The following is an 18,360-nucleotide window of genomic DNA, read 5'->3' on the forward strand; positions in this document are numbered from 1 at the left end:
ATTCCCACATTAATTCACCACAGTTCCCTTTTTTCTTTTCTGTTCTCCATTGTTGTAGGAGGATGTTTGAACTCTAGAATAGAATACAGGCTATCATATTTAAGATTATTTTGTGAATGAATGATTCTTTACAGTGTTTACTGTATGTCTAGACACTATTGTACTGTTAGTAGATATAACATAGGGCACATATTATACACCAAATGTGTAAATGTTGATATGTTAAACTCAAGAAAATGTTCAATGTAAAATACCCACAGCACTAAAAGAAGTCAGGTTAAATCTTATGTTATCATGGGAAGAAATGGATTTTCTGTTTTCTGCTGGTGTGTAAATGTTTACATTGTTTATTTGGCTGATATTTATTCATGTGTGTCAGTTTTCAATGCTTGGTTTGTCCTGTTATTTCAGATTTATATGGCTGTCCTGACTCTGTTTGTTTGTTTCATTAAATTTGTTCCATTTTCCTTAACTCTGCATTTCACTATGTGTATTTATTTGTACTTTATTTTGAATTGATGTACACCTTGTGCGAAGAGGAACCTTCCTCAGCAAATATTGTTACCCTTTCGGGCTTTTGACAGCGCTGCACAGGTCATGTCAAGTGCATGTACAGTAGGATAGCAGGACCGCTAGGAACAGTTTTCTGATGTATTATTACTTATTTAGCGCTTTTGAATTAGCATAACAAATAGATGCTGTATATTTGCATGATATGTAGTTCTATTCATGTAAACCTCGCCGTCGGTAGCTAGCTTTGTCAGCTAAACTTTAGCATAATGCAGTTCCGGTTGAGCTAGCGTTAAGGATAGCTTTACATTTATAAAGTGTAACATTTCGGATAAGCAAGCGTCATGTCACAAGAAGAACTTTTTCTGGACTCAACACATGCGGGTCATTGTAAGAGTGGTACCGGGGACAGCAGGAGCAGAAGCCGACTGGGTCTCCTTGCCACCGGGGTGGTGGGAGGATCGCTTGTCGCTTTGTACGCGGTGGCCGCTCCGTTTGTCGCTCCAGCCCTGAGAAAAGTCTGTCTGCCGTTTGTCCCAGCGACCACAGCTCAGGTGGAGAATGTCCTCACGGTGCTGCGGGCCAGGTCAGGGACACTGGTGGACATTGGGAGTGGAGATGGAAGGATAGTAAGTGTTATGTTCTTGATGTCGGTGACACGATGCACATGTCGGTGCCTGCAGTATGTCACCAATTGTATTTTCCTGCTTCCACCATTCCCTTTGCAGGTGATAGCAGCAGCCAAGCGTGGCTTTCAGGCATCAGGCTTTGAGCTGAACCCCTGGCTGGTGTGGTATTCGCGATACAAGGCCTGGAGAGAGGGAGTGCACCGCTGCACATCCTTCCACATCTCTGACCTGTGGAAGGTCAGTCATACTTGATTGTTATGCTTAAGTATGTACTGTAGTGTTCTGGGGTTGGAACGTGTGTCAGTACATTTGGTTACCAAAGGAGTCATTGCTTTGCTGTTGCAAACATCAGATATGACTTACAGTCACTTCAAATCCAAGTGAGTCATGGCAACTGGACGTCCTTCTTGTTAGGACGAAACATTTCAGTACTTGTTCAAGTAGCTTCTTCAGTCTCAGTTTGAGAACTGAAATGTTTTCAGGAACAAGAAAGTCCAGTTGTCATGACTCAACTTCCAGATAACTTTATCTGGATGACTGAGAATCTTAAACAACACTTTGTATCAAACCCTTCACTACTACTTTGTGTGCCGATTTTATTTTAAAAATCAGTCTACATGTAATAAGCTGCTATAATTAAGTTAAAACATATTTAAGTCAATTTAGAAATGGCATTAAATGCAAAACTGAAATGAATTGAAATCACTCTTGATTAATTCAAGCTCATTTGGCAGCAGCTTTAAGACTTCTTTGCTACATCTCTATAAAATTTCCTCATGTACATTTGGGCAGTTTATCCCATTTTTCCTGGTAGATCCTTCATCAGATTGGTTTGGAAGTGTCTGTTTACTGTCATGTTCAAGACCTGAGCCCTTTGTGTCCAGTTACTCAGTTTTGCCAGAAGACCAACTCCAGGTAGAGTTCTGGTGGTTGCAGACCTCTTCCATGTCACAGTTATTGAGGCTCCATGCTATTTTATCCATTTAAAATTAAATCCCCTTTGCAAACGGGGTGAAAAATAAGAGATGAATAGGCCTGAATATACAGTAAAGCCTCTGTAGTGTAAGAAAGATAAAATTACCACATTAATGTGTCCGGGTGTCTTTTCATTATTATTCTCATTATTTCTCATTCCTTTTGCTAGGTCAGTTTTGCCCAGTACTCCAATGTTGTCATTTTTGGGGTCCCCCAGATGGTAAGTTCCTCAGTTTGTCTTAAATCAACTTAGATTCTTTTTCCTGTCTTAGAATTGAATGTAAATGTGAGAAAATATAGGTCATATATAGGCGTGTTTTGGTAATATTACCTTCAGCACCTTTTAGTGTTGTTGTACCGCTGTCCACTTAGTACTTGCTAGCCAAGCATGACAGTTGGCTTGCTCCTTACAGAAACTGACGGTATCAAAACACACACTGTAGCTGTGAATTCTTGCCACACTTAGCTACCTGCAGATTTGTTTATGTTTCAGAATCCCCAAGTTTGACTCACATTATCTTAATTGTTTGTGTGTGTATCTGCAGATGGACCAGCTGGAGCTAAAGCTGGCAGAGGAGTTACCAAGCACAGCGAAGGTCGTGGCCTGTCGCTTTCCTTTCCCTACCTGGGTACCTGAACATACTGCTGGGGAGGGCATAGACACTGTATGGGTGTACGATGCATTGACATTTAAATCACACCCGCCACAAAGAACGACAAAGACAACTCCGGAAGAGGAGGACACACCAGATTCACAGACATAAACACAAACACTCAGTTCTACTGAAGTTGTCATCTGGCATTGTGATGTGGGATGAGCTGTTTATTATAGATTTATTTTTAATACATGCCATGTCTACTTGAAATGGTTAGGAAAAACTATTCACAGTGCACTACAAAGTGTGACCCACATTAATTAATGTCAACGTTTGAGTTTTTCCAATATAAAAATGGCTGGAAACGGTACTGTTATTGGGTGGTTACATTAATTCATCATCTAAAGTGGACTGAATGATCAAACTGATCATCGCTATCAGGAAAACGTGGTGCTGGCCATGATTATAGCTGTGTATTTTTTGTAGGAAAGGTTGCCAAGAGACTGCTAAGTGGCAATGACAGAAGACTGTTCACCGCATTATTTTGTTATTTTGTACGGTTTTACACTTTAGTATTCTCTGTCCTGCTTTTCGGCTCGTGTACCTTCTGTATTTCGCAATAAAAATCAACACTGTACAAACTGAATGGTTGCGTGTGTGCGCCATCTAGCGTTGGAGCTGAAAACGCTGCATAATCGTCTTGTTGCATGTCCTGGCCGCTTGCGGATTTAGTATGACTTGAAAATGCTTTATTTAATTTGGAAAAGTTTGGTCACGTCAAAGACAACCGAAGACTGAATATTTAGTTGAAATGTGTACATGTAGATAGCTAGCGGTCATCGCTTTTTATACCGACTGACTAGCCGGAGTGCTGTGGAGCAGGGCTGCTTTAGCAGCAAGTCAAGATGGACACCGCAGAGGAAGGTAGCTAACGCTAACGTTCATGTTTAAACTTGATTGCTCTAGTTCTCAACGCATACTTGTGCAACCGCTCTTATAGACCATGTATGCATCAGTCTGTTGGTTAGTAGTAACGTCTGCCAGTGCCAATGATCTATTCAGTGTTTTCCTAAACTGTGACAAAGGTTTGCTGGAATTAAAGAAACAGTTAGCCAATTAGCGTTAGCTAGCTAGCCCGCTATCATTAGCTTATTCCGTTAGCTATCAGCTGTTGTAAATAAAAAGGAGCGAGGTTTCTGTTGTTTTGCTTAAATGCACTAACATTACACCCTTTTATCACTGAATTGAGGGTGGTGTAACGGGATATCCGACCATTACACTTGAGTACAATATGTAATCTGGCAAATTACTGAGTTAAAATCTAACATTTAACAAGTTTTAGTGCAGCCGTTATCATTACGTAACGTTAGTGTGATACGCTAAATAACGTTAAGGTGACACACGGGTCAGCCCACACGGTTTGTTTACTACCATGTACCGATCTGTAACAAACACTGTTCTACTCTTGTATCGGTCATAGTTTATCTCAGAGCTACTTATCCTCCTTGGAAAGGCAGTAAATATAAACTTGATGGTCAGCTATTTCAAAGTTTGATACTCCTTGTTCACATTTTTTAATATAGCCAGACGTTTATGAATGAAGTCAGTCACCGTCGAGCATCCCAGGTATTCTAACTGGTGCTATGCTCTTGCATCCTGGTCTAATTTTAGTTATTTTATTTTTGTCATCAAGTGACACAGGTAATCCAAGGATTACAGTGTGTCCTACAGTCAGTATATGACCTGTCCTGTTGGATTCACCAAAGACACATGCTCATCCCAAATGTGCCACAGATTAAAATTAGCTGAGAGTATTTATGTTCTGCAGGAAACTTGCATGGAAGTTTTACATTTTAACATTTTGTATCATAGTTCCAGTGTGTGTCAGGCATGAATCAAAGTAAATACCTGATCAAGTGATGGAATTGATAGAAATGCAAACTGCCAGGTCCACTGAGAGAAATAACTACATAAAGATATGGTATGCCATGTAATGTTCTTGTGTGTCAACTGCACAGCGGACATCTGCCGGGTATGTCGGTCGGAGGGCACCCAGGACAAGCCGCTCTACCACCCCTGTGTTTGCACTGGGAGCATTAAGTTTATCCATCAGGAATGGTATGTTGACAATTCAGTTTTCATTTGAAGAAGACTGGAAACGTTGTTTGATTTTACTAGAGCCTGACAGGAAGATTGTTGGACATAGGGTTCAAGTGATGTGATGTTTCCATAGGATTAAATGGGTAAACATTCTAGAGCTCTTTTTGTTTTCTTTCACAGCTTACTGCAGTGGTTGAAACACAGCAGAAAAGAATACTGTGAATTATGCAAACACAGGTTTGCATTTACACCAAGTAAGTTGTTTTTTTTGTTTGTTTGTTTTTTATCAAATCCGATCTGATTCCTAAATAACTGATACTTAAAGAACTAATTATTTCTCTGATTTCCTCTTTGGTCCTTTTTTTCAGTCTACTCTCCAGACATGCCCTCTCGCTTGCCTGCTCAAGATATCTTTGCAGGGCTGGTCACTAGTATTGGAACAGCCATCAGATATTGGTTCCACTATACATTGGTAGCCTTTGCGTGGTTAGGCGTAGTACCTCTCACAGCATGTAAGTCCCTTCATTCTATTATAACGAGAAAACACAAAAGATTATATCAGCAGTTGTTTAAATAAAAGGTGAAGGCATAATGAATGTTAAGCAGTCTTTAAGTTGTTTGGAAGAACTACAAAGTTTGGTAATAACGATAACGATATGACTCAGTCTGCAATAACAACTTAAATGTTTTAAGCCACAAATCACAGCTTCTGATGGAACTGAGCTCTTATTGTGCCTACTGGCTAACAACATGTAGCTCGGTAAAGTATGACTTCAGTCTGTTTTTGGTTAAAGGCTCTTGTGTCTCATTTAGAGCATTGCTCTTAGTTTAACTGTACTGTCACACCAGTTGCTGGTTATTAAATAGATTCTCAGAGTGTTGTTATTGACATAATCATCTGTGCTTTCTTCACAGGTCGCATTTACAAGTGTTTATTTACTGGCTCTGTGAGCTCCCTACTTACTCTCCCATTAGATATGCTTTCAACGTAAGTTTGACTTACTCTATGGTTTTGACCCTTTTGTCTTTCTCAAACTGTCATGCTTCATTATATTGCAGGTGTTTGTGATCTCCATATATTGGACACTAGAGATTTCTAAACATTTCCATGAAGTTGTCAGTTTATTAGGTACACCAGGTTAAAATTGATGCAATGTAATGCAGCAGTGCATATGATAGGTGATGATGTTGATTTTTGTTGTACTACATTGAATTGATTTTAGGTAGGTAGGTAGGTACCTAATAAACTGCCATCATGTCATCTTTTCTTTCTGTTTGTCTAAAACTTTGTTTGAAATTGTTTAACTTCTTCTTGCAGACAAAACCTGCTCGCAGACTGCCTCCAGGGTTGTTTTGTAGTCACTTGCACGCTGTGCGCCTTCATCAGTTTGGTGTGGCTAAGAGAGCAGATTGTCCATGGTGGCGCCCCTCACTGGTTAGAGCAGAATCAACCCCCACTAGTTCCCAACCAGCCCCACGGCCCTGCACCAGCTAATGTGGTGAGCTCAGTTCAAGAGCGCTAGGTTACACCTCAACTACAACCTCTTCTAGCTGCGCATAAATCAGGACAGTAGTGTACTGGTAAATACTCTCACTGGCTGCTTTGTTAGGTTCACCTGTACAATCTAATGCATTCCAATACAACAGCTCTGCCATCAGTTCTGCTGTATTTTTATTATTGTGGCCCTAGTGGTTAGTTTCTAATGTTTTGACTTTCTCATTTGTGTAAATAGGGTGGCCAAAATATATAAATATATAAATCCAAGTCAACCACTCACTAACTTTTATTATTTTGATTCAGGTTCTGGAAGGTAACGATGCAGACAACGCTCAAGCTGCTGCAGACGCTGCAGCAGCTCAGCAACTTGCTGATCCTGCTGCAGACGCACCAGCTCCTGCCAATCAACATGAAGTTGGCAACCAGGGAAATGGAGGTGAACTGGATGATGATGATGAAGATGACGATGGGGAGGACGATGAAGAAGAGGAGGATGAAGAAGGCAGAGAAGAAGATGCTGCTGATGCTAACAATGGAGGACAAGGTCAGTGTGAGCATAAAAACATTGAACTTTGATATAGAGCATTTGATACTGTTTACCTATTTAAACATGACTGCCTAAACTGGTGTTTTTATTCCTCTGTACTTAGAAGCTGCAAATCTAAATTTAAAAAATTCAAAAAGAACAAAAACCTGTGTTGTGCTTATTTACTTAAATCTTTATTGAATTTAGTGTTTTCGGTCCTTGACCAATGTCATTGTATTTTATAAATATAAGCAAATGTAGATTTAGCAGGGGAGACACATGCAGTCTTCCAATAATGGGCAAATACTCCACTTGCAAAACTGCAACAGTTAGTATTGTCAGTGAGGTGCCTGTGTAACCTCATTGTACAGTACATTGCAGTGGGCTTACGTAGGGAAATTGTCACTGTACATTGATGGTGTCCTTACTGGTTGAGTTGTTTTTTAATCTCCTTTCCAGAAGATCTGAACTGGAATGCTCTGGAGTGGGACCGTGCAGCAGAGGAGCTGACCTGGGAAAGAGTGGGAATCTTTTTTTCTTTTTATTTCCTCTGTCTTTTGCTCCATAAAATGTTGCCATGTAGCTAAGGCATGGTGCTAAAAAGTAAAGTATAAGGAGAGTAGCAGTTAGTTGGTAGATGAATTTAAAGGAGCATACTGTATTTTCAGCATTTCGAGAGATGTTGTTTGTCACTAACTTGAGATAGGATCTATACATTGATAGAAGCTTTACTTATTTCTATATCAGCAGAATTTAATGTCTATCTTCATTTATATGTGTAAAAAGGGTTTATTATGACATTATTCTCTATTTATGTTCTAGATGCTAGGGCTGGATGGCTCCCTAGTTTTCTTGGTAAGTGCACCCACATTCCTTCTGCTTTTGTACTGTTCTTTTTCCAGCATATTCCAGTGAACGCTGCCTATAAGGCTAGCATCCTGGAGTTGCCTCTTCACTAGTGAAGTGTAGGCCGGACTTATATGGCACTATTTAATGAAGCTGCCAGTTAAGGTCCTGTGAGGTACCTGTTTTTCAGACTGGACACTTTAATGTAGAATATTTGTCCTCTTGCTCAGTTGTGCACTGATCCTCTGAACTCTTGTTACGTTTCTGGTTAGAGCCAGTTTGCGCTACTCTGTGATGGGAAGAGTACACAGTGATGTTAAAAGTTTTGCGCAAGGCATATTCTTAATTTCCTAGAATAAGAACAGACTGATTAGTTTCACTATTGAGAAGAAAGATCTTTGCTTTTGTCTATTTTTAGTCTGTAATGAACCCTCAATTACTCCAGTTTTATTGCTTCCTTAATCAACACAACGCTTTTCTGCTGGGTTAAGATAATTGTATTCTGTATTGATCAAATAACCTTTTAATTTGATTAAATATGCATAAGTAAACACAACGGACATTGGAGCACAAGACTGATGTATGTTATTGATGGGCCAGTATATACCTATGTAGATATTCTATAAAAATATAGAGCAGAATTATATAAGAATTATAATATAGAATTATATAAAAACAGCTGTTTCCAGCTATGATAGCCAAGAACAACATTCACAATTACTTTCTGGTCTTGATGTTTTTTTTAAATGGGCAAAATAATCAGCTTTTCTTTGAAAAACAAGGACATTTCAGGACCCCAGACTTTGAACATTAGTGTATTTCAACCTAGCATACTGGCCATGTGACAGTTGTGAATTATATTAACTGTCAAATTGTCACTACTACAGATGAGTGAAAATCATGACTATCGTGGATGTTTGCTGCAGGTCATTTCACTCCGATTGTTTTTATTTATTGAAGCTGGAAAACACAGATGAGGAGCCAAATAAAATAGAAATTAAATACAAGAATGAAGACAAAGGCAAAAGAAAACTGGAGATGTTTATGTGCTTGCTGCTCTTGTATTCTGTCTGGAGGGGAAAACCTTTACTGCAGAGATTGGCACTTTTTGATATGAGACTTGGATGAGGTTTTGATAAGGTTTTGTTCACCCAGTTTCAAGTCTGCTTATTGAATCAATTCTATTGAATTAATTAACAAATCTTTGTAAGTTGTGGTTAGTTATGGAGGGACTAAAAAACTGATTAAATAATATTTCCGCCCTCATCATCCAGTCATCCAGGATATGAATTACATCACAAGAACTCACTGTACACTGCACAGTACACTTACATTTGTGTAAACACAAAGTCACTGTCGCACAGCCACAGTGACAGAATATTGTAAAGCTAGAAATTATGTAACTTTGACAGAACATTATATGTCTTTTCTAGGAGCATGTCTTCTGGGTGGTGTCTCTCAACACGCTCTTCATCCTTGTGTTTGGTAAGTTGAACCTACAGTGTAGTGATGCTATGCACACCGTCATTATCTTTGAGAAACTCTTAAGCATTAGGGAATTATAGGGTGAGCAGGATTGTCCCTTTAGTTCAGTGATGAAAAGAAAGTCCTATATACATTCTCATACATTCAACCATCACATCAATTTTACACTAACTTCTGTATTTCTGACCAGCTTTTTGCCCGTATCACATTGGCCATTTCTCAGTTGTTGGACTGGGGTTTGAAGACTATGTAAGTGCCCAACAAGTCATGAGGGGACACTCGTGCACTTTCCATTCGTGTGTCATACATTGACTGCATTTATTTGATAACATTATTTCTATTTCACAGATCAAAGCTTCACACTTTGATGGCCTCATCACCACCATACTGGGCTACATCCTCCTGGCTGGAGCTCTCATAGTCTGCCATGTATCCTGTGCATTGATCAAATCACCTTATGTGGAAGTACAAAAATTTGTCACACACCTTATTCTTTGAATATAATTTGTGGTTTGTGCATAGTTATTTGAAATATCTTTCTCGATAAAAGGTTTTTCAAGTCTTACAGGAGGTAAGACTACAGACTGGATGATAATCTCACATTTAGTTTCCTTAACTGCGCCTCCTTCAGGCATTGGCTTCATTAGTAAAGTTCCAGCGTTCCAGGCGCCTCCTGGGTGTCTGCTACATTGTTGTCAAGGTAAATGAAATGAAAACCTAAAAGTCTGAAACTTGTCTGTAAATATATTTTGATCAAAGTAGCATTCGCAGTTGAAACACTAATTAGTAAAATTATGATTACATGACAAAAAGAAAATTAAAGAAATTAAATTGGATTTGCATTTTTATCTCACAGGTGTCCCTGCTGGTTGTCATGGAGATAGGCTTGTTCCCACTGATCTGTGGTTGGTGGCTCGATATTTGCTCTCTGGTAAGACAATAATGCGAAGTATGCTCAAGTGATCCTTTTGTCAAATGGTTTGATGGTTGACCAATAATTAACCACAATAATTCATTTATCCAGATTTGATTAAGAAAGTTCTCAAAAATCTCAAAATGTTCCAGCTCATTGGTATTGAAAACACATGAAATAAAACCAGTCCCTTTTCTCACTATAGGAGATGTTTGATGCCACGCTTAAAGACAGAGAGCAGAGTTTTGACTCTGCTCCTGGTACCACTATGTTCCTCCACTGGCTGGTTGGCATGGTCTACGTCTTCTACTTCGCCTCATTCATCCTACTGCTCAGAGAGGTATAGTGGACAACTCCGAACAGTCACGGTCACATTTTCTTGTTCATAATATTCTAAATGTCTGTTTGTGTTTGTGTGCAGGTTCTCCGGCCAGGCGTGCTGTGGTTCCTGAGGAACCTGAATGATCCAGACTTTAACCCAGTCCAAGAGATGATTCATCTGCCCATCTACAGACATCTTCGGAGGTTTATTCTCTCTGTGGTCAGTGTTTTCTACCAATTGTTTAGCTTCAACATCACTCAGGGTGTTTCTTGACCAAGATAGAACTGGTTCAGTTCTCATTTGCGAACCAAGTTCTTAGCATTTCGACCAAGAAGTTTTCCTCAGAAACTAGAATTCTGTTTTCCTGCAAGAATCAGATGTGAGATTAATCTGAACTGGAACCATGTCATTGTCATGAGTGGGCGTGCACTAAATTTGGTAAAGCAAAAATAGCTAAATGGAGCACGCTTCAGTCCAGAAGATTGCAGTAACTTACTTCAAAGCTGTCTGCCAGTCACCAATAAACACCAAAAGAATCTGAAAAGGAACCGTGACGACATCAGCGGCACAAGTGGGTGTGTAGGAAATTCAGGAAAGCACACTCCAATCCAGAAGTGGTGGTGATAATTCACCAAAAACCATCAGAAGGAAGCATAAAGACTCAAAACAAGTTGGTTTACTTCATTGTGCTTGTTTCTGTGGTAACCGAAGATAACTAGTTTTCAAAAGAGAGACGGTGGTTCTGTTTACGTGACAGCAAGACACAGACACATTGACAGCATGGGTGATGTCAGGGAGGCTACTGTTGGTAATATGATGTTGAGAAATGAGTCACTAATGGACATTTTGAAATCAACATATTACTGTGTGGTAATGTGGAACTAACCTGTACCAGAATAACTCGTATGTAACACTCCCCAAAATCAGGTCTGTCTTGTCAGTTTGGGTGGGACCAGAGTATTTGGTTCAACAAAAGGTTTGAATGAAATTAACAAAAACAAATACTTTTCTTTAAGAACATAGTTTCTACACACAATATGAATTGTATTTTTTAATAATGACTATAAAATACTGACAAAACTGGAAAACAAAATTGAGGGTTGAGAGCCTTTTTAAAGAGCCAGGACACCCAAATTATAAAAGCTATGCCCTTGTTTATGTCAGATTACTTCTAGATATGCAAATTGTACTGTTTACATTTTATACTTACAAAGGTTTCCAGTTTGTGATATTGTGTGTGTGTGTGTGTGTGTGTGTGTTTCCAGGTGGTGTTTGGTTCTATAGTTTTACTGATGCTTTGGCTTCCTGTTAGAATCATTAAGCTGCTCTTCCCAGTCTTTCTTCCCTACAACGTCATGCTTTACAGGTACCCATTGCTTTAAAATTCTGCATTTTAGACGTTAAAAATGAAAGTGTCTGTTACTGGTTACTGGATTACCATTTGTAATTTCTGTTTATTTTCTGTCACTGCAGTGATGCTCCCGTTAGTGAGCTGTCCTTGGAGCTGCTGTTGCTTCAAGTTGTTCTGCCGGCTTTGTTGGAGCAGGGTCACACTCGCCAGTGGCTCAAACGACTGGTCCATGCGTGGACATTCACAGCCGGATACATGCTGTAGGCTTAAAAACACACACACACACACACACGACACTAATTGACATAATGCTTTCCCTTTCCCATTACTCTAATGCTAACCATTACATTTAAATGCATAACCCTAAAACTTATAGTCCTCACAGGACTAAAATGTCCTCACAACAATAGTATTTAAACAAAATGTATCCACGCAAACATCTGTTTAATAAAATAACCAGCTATGATGACTCCTTGCAGTGACCTTCACTCATACCTGCTGGGGGACCATGAAGATGAGGACAACCAGCCTGACAACCAACCCAACAACAACAACCCTCCTGGTCGCCATAACAACAATCGGATCCCCGGACTGGGGGAGGGGCTTCATGCTGCCCATCAGGCCATTCTGCAGCAGGGTGGTCCTGTGGGTTTTCAGCCATACCACCGGCCCATCAACTTTCCGCTCAAGGTGACTGACAAAGTTACAGTTTTCAAAGATCCTGTTTGAAAATACATGATCTTTTTCTTACTCATTTACTTGTGTTTTTAGATCATTCTGCTGGTTGTTTTCATGTGTGTGACGCTGCTGCTGGCTAGTCTGATCTGCCTTACACTGCCTGGTAAGCTGTGTGCACCAGCAAGCATTCTCTGCACTTTACAATCCCCTTTCTCTGCTCTCTGTAATTCTTGCCACCTCTGTTCTCACGTGGCCTTCTCTTCCTCTTCTCTCAGTGTTTGTGGGACGCTGGCTGATGTCTTTCTGGATGGGCAGCGCTATGGTGCATGAACTGTACACAGCAGCCAGTGGTCTGTATGTCTGCTGGCTGTCCATTCGAGCCGCCACTGTACTGCTGTCCTGGATGCCACAGGGACGGACTGTCATCATGCTCAAAGTTCACGAGTGGACTCTCATGGTAACATGGATGTGTCTGTAGTCCTTCCAGTTAGTGACAAAATAAAACTCCTGTATTAATTGTTGAATAATGTGACATTGTTTCGAAAACAGATTCTAAAGACCATCGTGGTGGCACTCCTGTTAGCTGGGGTGGTTCCTCTGCTGTTGGGTCTGCTATTTGAGCTGGTTGTTGTTGCTCCTCTAAGAGTCCCATTATACCAGACACCTCTCTTCTATCCCTGGCAGGTAGGACTTTTTGAGACTTTGTGAGAAATCTATTCAAATCCAATCTAGGCTACTGGTGCATACATGAGATATTCCAGCAGCCACTTAAAGGTTGGTCTATGTTGGTTTTGCAGGACTGGGCTTTGGGTGTGCTCCATGCTAAAATCATTGCTGCCATCACACTGATGGGCCCACAGTGGTGGCTCAAAACTGTCATTGAACAGGTCAGAAACTAATGTTTTTTGCTTCATGTGATCAGTACTACTTAAAAGATGATGAAACCTGTGGCTATATCACTTCATATGATTCATTCAGTTCAAGTAGATCATGTCCACACTGTATTGTTTGCTTGATAAAAGCCTTTGTATAGAAGCACATTTGAAGGACTTAGCCAAATTTAGTAAGGCTAGTTCATTTTTAAGAACTAAATGAAATGAGCTGCTTTTGGAATGAGCTAAAACAAACCTGTCAGTAACTTCTCTGTTCCTGCTGTAGGTGTATGCTAATGGAATCCGAAATATCGACCTCCATTTCATTGTGAGAAGGCTGGCTGCCCCAGTCATCTGCGTCCTGCTGCTGTCTCTTTGTGTGCCCTACACCATCTGTAAAGGCGTTACACCACTGCTCGGTAAGTCTTTATTTATGGTTATGTCTGTTGGGCAGGGACTTTCTAGTTTATTGTACCTAACAAGAATCTGTTTTCAAGGTAATAGAGCAAGAGAGGACACATTAGTCTCTCTTCACTTTTCCCTAAAGTCTCCCTCACTGCTTTAGTTTTCTCTACAATCACCTAGTTTATCATATATTTGGTTTATTAATTTTTGCTAACACAAAGTTGTTGCAGCTGACAGGGAATTAGTTTGACTTCACAAATAATACACAACTGCTCTCCAGTTGTAGTAGTTTAACCGAATGTATTTTACTTAACCATAGCCTACTTTTTGAAATGTATGTAATGAATCTGTGATTAATTATTGTCAATAGTCAATAAATATTAAAAATTGGAAATTAACATTTGGTATTTTGGATGTTTATTTTGAAACATCAATTTCTTGTAAATTGGAAACCGTAGCAGATAAAATTCAGACACAGACCAGCGAGCAGGCAGGTCCTTAGTAATTTGGACACAGGGCTCGTTTGAGCAGTGCTTTGTATGCAAAGCTGACCCAAGACTCCCCTTTTACTTTTAACAAGTGTTTTTGATGTTGAATAGGACAACACATGCATTTAAACAACTCATTTAGTAGGACTTTCCAGCCATTGTGGAAATGAGGATTTTAGTTATTGTTCAAACCAAAGTACAACAAATTGTTTAGTCTTTTATTTACTTTGTTTCTTCACCTCTAAATCATGCCATGCTATTTTATTAAATTAAAGTCTTTCTCCCTCCCTAGTGCAGTTCATCATTGTCTAGAGACATCACAGCGTTTATATTTTCTTTCTTTCCTTCACCTCTATGTCTCTCTCCTTGCTTCTCTCTCTCCTTCTGCAGGTGTGCAGCCAGAGATGCAGATGCTTGTGGAGAGGAGGATTTATCCATTCCTGCTCATGGTTGTCGTACTGTTGGCCATTCTGTCCTTCCAGATACGACAGTTCAAACGCTTATACGAACACATCAAAAATGACAAGTCAGTACACACCTTAATCTCCTTTTAGATGGACTTGGTTTATGATGAGCACTAAAAACAAAAACAGAAAAAAGATCTCTGCCTCTCTTTATCTTTGTTTCTAAATATGGGTCTATATATATATCTTATATTGTCACAAAAACTACTGTGTAATTGTGCAATACAGTATTTCAAAAATCTAAAATCTTGAATGTATTCAGAGCCCTTCACTTTATACACACTTCATTATAATCCTAAATGACAAGGGGAATACATGTTCTTCCTTTAAATCCACATCTGTATTTGGGCAGTTTCTCAAGTTTTAATGACACATCCTCTCTCAAGTTCCATCAAATTTGATGGAATATGTTTGTGAGCTACCATTTATTTCAGGTCTCTCCACAGATGTTTAAAGGGTTTTCGTCTGGGCTCTGGATGGGCCACTCATCAGTGACAGTCAGAGACTTTGTCCCAAAGCCTCTCTCTGTTGCCTTGGATGTATTTAGGTCATTGTTGTACTGAAATATCAACGTGGTTTAGTTTCAGGTTGTGCATTTCAGAGCAAGTTTCTCCAAGATCCTCTCTCTATTTGGCTTCATTCATCTTTCCATTAACCTTGAACAATCTCCCTGTCCCTGGTGCTGAGAAACTTTACAAAAGTCTTCTTTAATTTCACAATGATTGAGGCTGATGTACTCTTGGGAGCAATAACTCTGGAAATACAATGCGTGCATAATTGTTATGCAAGTGTATTTTGTCAGTATTATTTTAATTGTTGCAAAAATATTATCATTGCAAATTTATTTTTATTAACAAAAACGAAAGCTATACCAAGAACAAATTAAGTTAGTTTCTGTTTCAGAGGGATATAGCAACTGGGATAGTGATGGGATAGGCAACTCTCTTTAAGAAAACACAATGCAGGTAACTTGATAACAAATTATTGGTTTTGCAAATGTACAGCAGACACTAATAGTAAACATATATGTTTGAGCAAAGAAAATTGCAATAACATTGCCCATTTGTGTATATATATAGCCATCATATTCTTTGCACTTGCGTGAGTCTTACAGCCATGGAACCCATAATTTATTTGTGGCTAATTTTAGCTGAAGCTGCCAACACAGACTATCAGATGCTGTTCATAGATGTATGTTGTTTTCCCTAACTGCTAGCAGCCCACATCATTATGGCTCTACCACCTTACTGACAATTTAACTGGTGCCCTGCATCCATGAGCAATCCAGCCACAGTCCATCCATCAGATCATCTCATCAGTACATAAAAGCTTTAAGAAATCAGTCTTAACGTATTTGTGGCCCATTCTTTACACTTCAGCTTGTGTTTCTTAATTAACGGTGGCTGTGATTTAGCCTGTCCCACCTTGCCAAAGCTTGGAGGACTTTCCTCCTTGTGTTTCTGCAGATTTCATTGAAACTTGCAGTTCTGCTAAATTATGGCAGTGAACTCTAATGTTTTTTTTGTTGTTGTTGTTGTTGTTTTTAAAGATATGCTTAATGTTCAAATGTACAAATCTCACTCAGCTCATTTGCAGCAACTCAGCTTACTCTCATTGACAAATCATTGATTGCACAGTGATCACTTTAAAGGTTTTTGCTTTCATTAGTGTTGCAGTATTTGTTGTATTTAAAATGTTCTGCGTGAGATATTGTGAAGGTGAAGGATAAAGGTGGCTAAACTTTAAATGAGCATATACTAGTAGAGTTTTGAAAGGCCAAAATCATTACACAAACATCTGTCTGTTGTCAAGGAAGACAGAACTGCAGCACTCCCATCGCTGCAGGGATTACATTGAGAAAGTAAGACAGTGTCTACATAGAAGGTGTAGCATGAGGAGTCTGTCAGCTTTAGTGCTTTTCAGGGATATTAAAGAATCTATGTCATCAGTGTTGTGAGGCTTTCAGGGACCGTACAAAGTGTAGGATGTCCATGTTTCAAAAGCACCAGTAGTACTTAGTGTACTGAACTGTGTGTTTGCGGAATTGTTAGACCCTTACAGTGTTTAGGTGAAAGGTATGGGGGTTAAGACAGTTGTCACAGACGGAAAATCAATCTACCCTAACATGATACCACTACGCCATGATGTGTGTGTGTGTGTGTGTGTGTGTGTGTGTGTGTGTGTGTGTGTGTGTGTGTGTGTGTGTGTGTGTGTGTGTGTGTGTGTGTGTGTGTGTGTGTGTGTAGAAAGAAGAGAATAATGAGCAACAAAAGGAAACTACAGTTTCTGGGAATTACACGTCTAAAAATGAAAATAAGAGTTTTGTAAATGTGACTTTTAACAGTGGATTTCAAAGGACCGTTATCTTTGTTTCTCTTCCAGATACCTGGTGGGACAGCGACTTGTGAACTATGAACGAAAGACAGTCAGGAATACGTCCACCTCCTCATACAGCACCACCTCATAGACCTCACACTGCTGAGTGAGCTCCTGCGGTGAAACCCTTTTGCTTCCTCCTTGCTTGACCGTCAACATTAAACACAACAGAAGTTTTGACTGCACTCTAGTCGTTCTGTGCAGTCACAGGTTTGTCAGACAAAAGACGCTGAAGGGTGAGGACAAAATAGTCTCAAACGTCACTACTGACAGAAATTTGAATTTCTGCACGAGGTTTTTGGCCAGCCTGTACAAAACTGTTAGCATGACTGAAAGTCAGCAGAACCACGACATTGTCCCCGCTGTCAGATGTGTCTGTCTTTTTTTTTTTTTTTTTGCTCTTTGCTGCAGGTGACTTTTTAAGTTGTCCATTTTGAAAGATTTGAGCTGAAGTTGGTTTAGTTGAACGTAGCTTTTACCTCAGATTGTGCTTCCCATTGAATGTTTGTTGTCAAATGTTGTCTTGGTCACACTGAGTGGCGCTTAACATTTTCAGAGCTGTAGAGGAGATATCTGGACGGCCCTGTAGATCTGTTCTCATTGCAGATTTGTGAGATTAAGGTCGTCGGTAATGAGGAGGGACGTACGTGATGTAGCAGTGTGATTGTACTTTTTTTTTTATTTTAATTTAATTTTTTTTAGATGTTTTATTAGATGTGTTTTCAACTATTTTTAGTGTGTGTGGAGTAAGCTGTTGGATAATCCTCTGAGGTTTCCTTAGAACTAAAGATATGAAAAGAAAAAAACATGTTGGACAATCTGGAAGCAACCCAGGACCTGTTCTTTGTTTGTTTTAGTTGTTTTTGATGTGAGTGAATTTGTCCTGGCAGTGTACCACCACCTTCAAGAGAGGAGGATTCCTCAACCTGACAAAGTTTTAGTGCTGCTAATCAGCTGTTCACACTCTTACCTGTCTTCACTTTCTTAACAGGAGACGACAGCTAAAAAAAAAAAAAAAACTATACAAACAACTCTAAGTGACAAAATATTGTTTTTGATTTGTAAAAAGTGAATCACGTGAGTAAAATGCTGGAAATCAGTTGGTGGATATGGCAACTGCCATGGTTAACTTTTATGTTATCTTAACTTAGGTTTGTTTTCTTTGCTGTCACCTGCTAAGCTCAGGTCACATGTTTTTTACATGACAGTGTAACAGTTGGTTTCCAAAATGTTTGGCCTTTGGAGTGTGGTATCGTGCTTCTGGGGGCAGTTACATAATTTGTGTGACATCAAACTTAGACTAGTAACATAACATATAAAACGCAT

The 18,360-nt window shown here is 39.5% G+C and overlaps 2 protein-coding genes across 4 annotated transcripts; both read left to right on the top strand.

Moving 5' to 3' along the window:
• The first annotated feature begins 589 nt into the window (after nucleotides 1-589).
• On the top strand, nucleotides 590-3,328 carry atpsckmt (fATP synthase c subunit lysine N-methyltransferase). Of its 2 annotated transcripts, XM_026374128.1 has the most exons (5): nucleotides 590-1,139; nucleotides 1,239-1,376; nucleotides 1,954-2,054; nucleotides 2,284-2,334; nucleotides 2,660-2,794. In XM_026374128.1, coding segments are annotated over exons 1-5 (576 nt in total). In that variant the 5' UTR covers nucleotides 590-854; the 3' UTR covers nucleotides 2,661-2,794. The 2 variants fall into 2 exon arrangements, with proteins under 2 accessions (XP_026229913.1, XP_026229912.1); XM_026374127.2 differs by lacking the exon at nucleotides 1,954-2,054 and having other exon boundaries at nucleotides 2,660-3,328.
• A 69-nt stretch (nucleotides 3,329-3,397) lies between these two features.
• On the top strand, nucleotides 3,398-17,425 carry LOC113171633 (E3 ubiquitin-protein ligase MARCH6-like). Of its 2 annotated transcripts, none has more exons than XM_026374124.2 (26): nucleotides 3,398-3,634; nucleotides 4,729-4,828; nucleotides 4,991-5,064; nucleotides 5,179-5,322; nucleotides 5,726-5,798; nucleotides 6,129-6,309; nucleotides 6,612-6,852; nucleotides 7,294-7,355; nucleotides 7,657-7,689; nucleotides 9,114-9,165; nucleotides 9,356-9,414; nucleotides 9,514-9,594; nucleotides 9,797-9,865; nucleotides 10,022-10,096; nucleotides 10,284-10,418; nucleotides 10,500-10,619; nucleotides 11,666-11,766; nucleotides 11,874-12,011; nucleotides 12,231-12,441; nucleotides 12,523-12,592; nucleotides 12,705-12,886; nucleotides 12,979-13,113; nucleotides 13,227-13,316; nucleotides 13,588-13,720; nucleotides 14,585-14,720; nucleotides 17,041-17,425. In XM_026374124.2, the coding sequence occupies exons 1-26, from the start codon at nucleotides 3,616-3,618 to the stop codon at nucleotides 17,123-17,125; spliced, it is 2,799 nt and encodes a 932-aa protein (XP_026229909.1). In that variant the 5' UTR covers nucleotides 3,398-3,615; the 3' UTR covers nucleotides 17,126-17,425. The 2 variants fall into 2 exon arrangements, with proteins under 2 accessions (XP_026229909.1, XP_026229910.1); XM_026374125.2 differs by having other exon boundaries at nucleotides 7,297-7,355.
• The last annotated feature ends 935 nt before the right edge of the window (nucleotides 17,426-18,360 follow it).

This window comes from Anabas testudineus, chromosome 17 (assembly GCF_900324465.2).
Source record: "Anabas testudineus chromosome 17, fAnaTes1.2, whole genome shotgun sequence".
Classification (NCBI taxonomy): domain Eukaryota; kingdom Metazoa; phylum Chordata; class Actinopteri; order Anabantiformes; family Anabantidae; genus Anabas; species Anabas testudineus.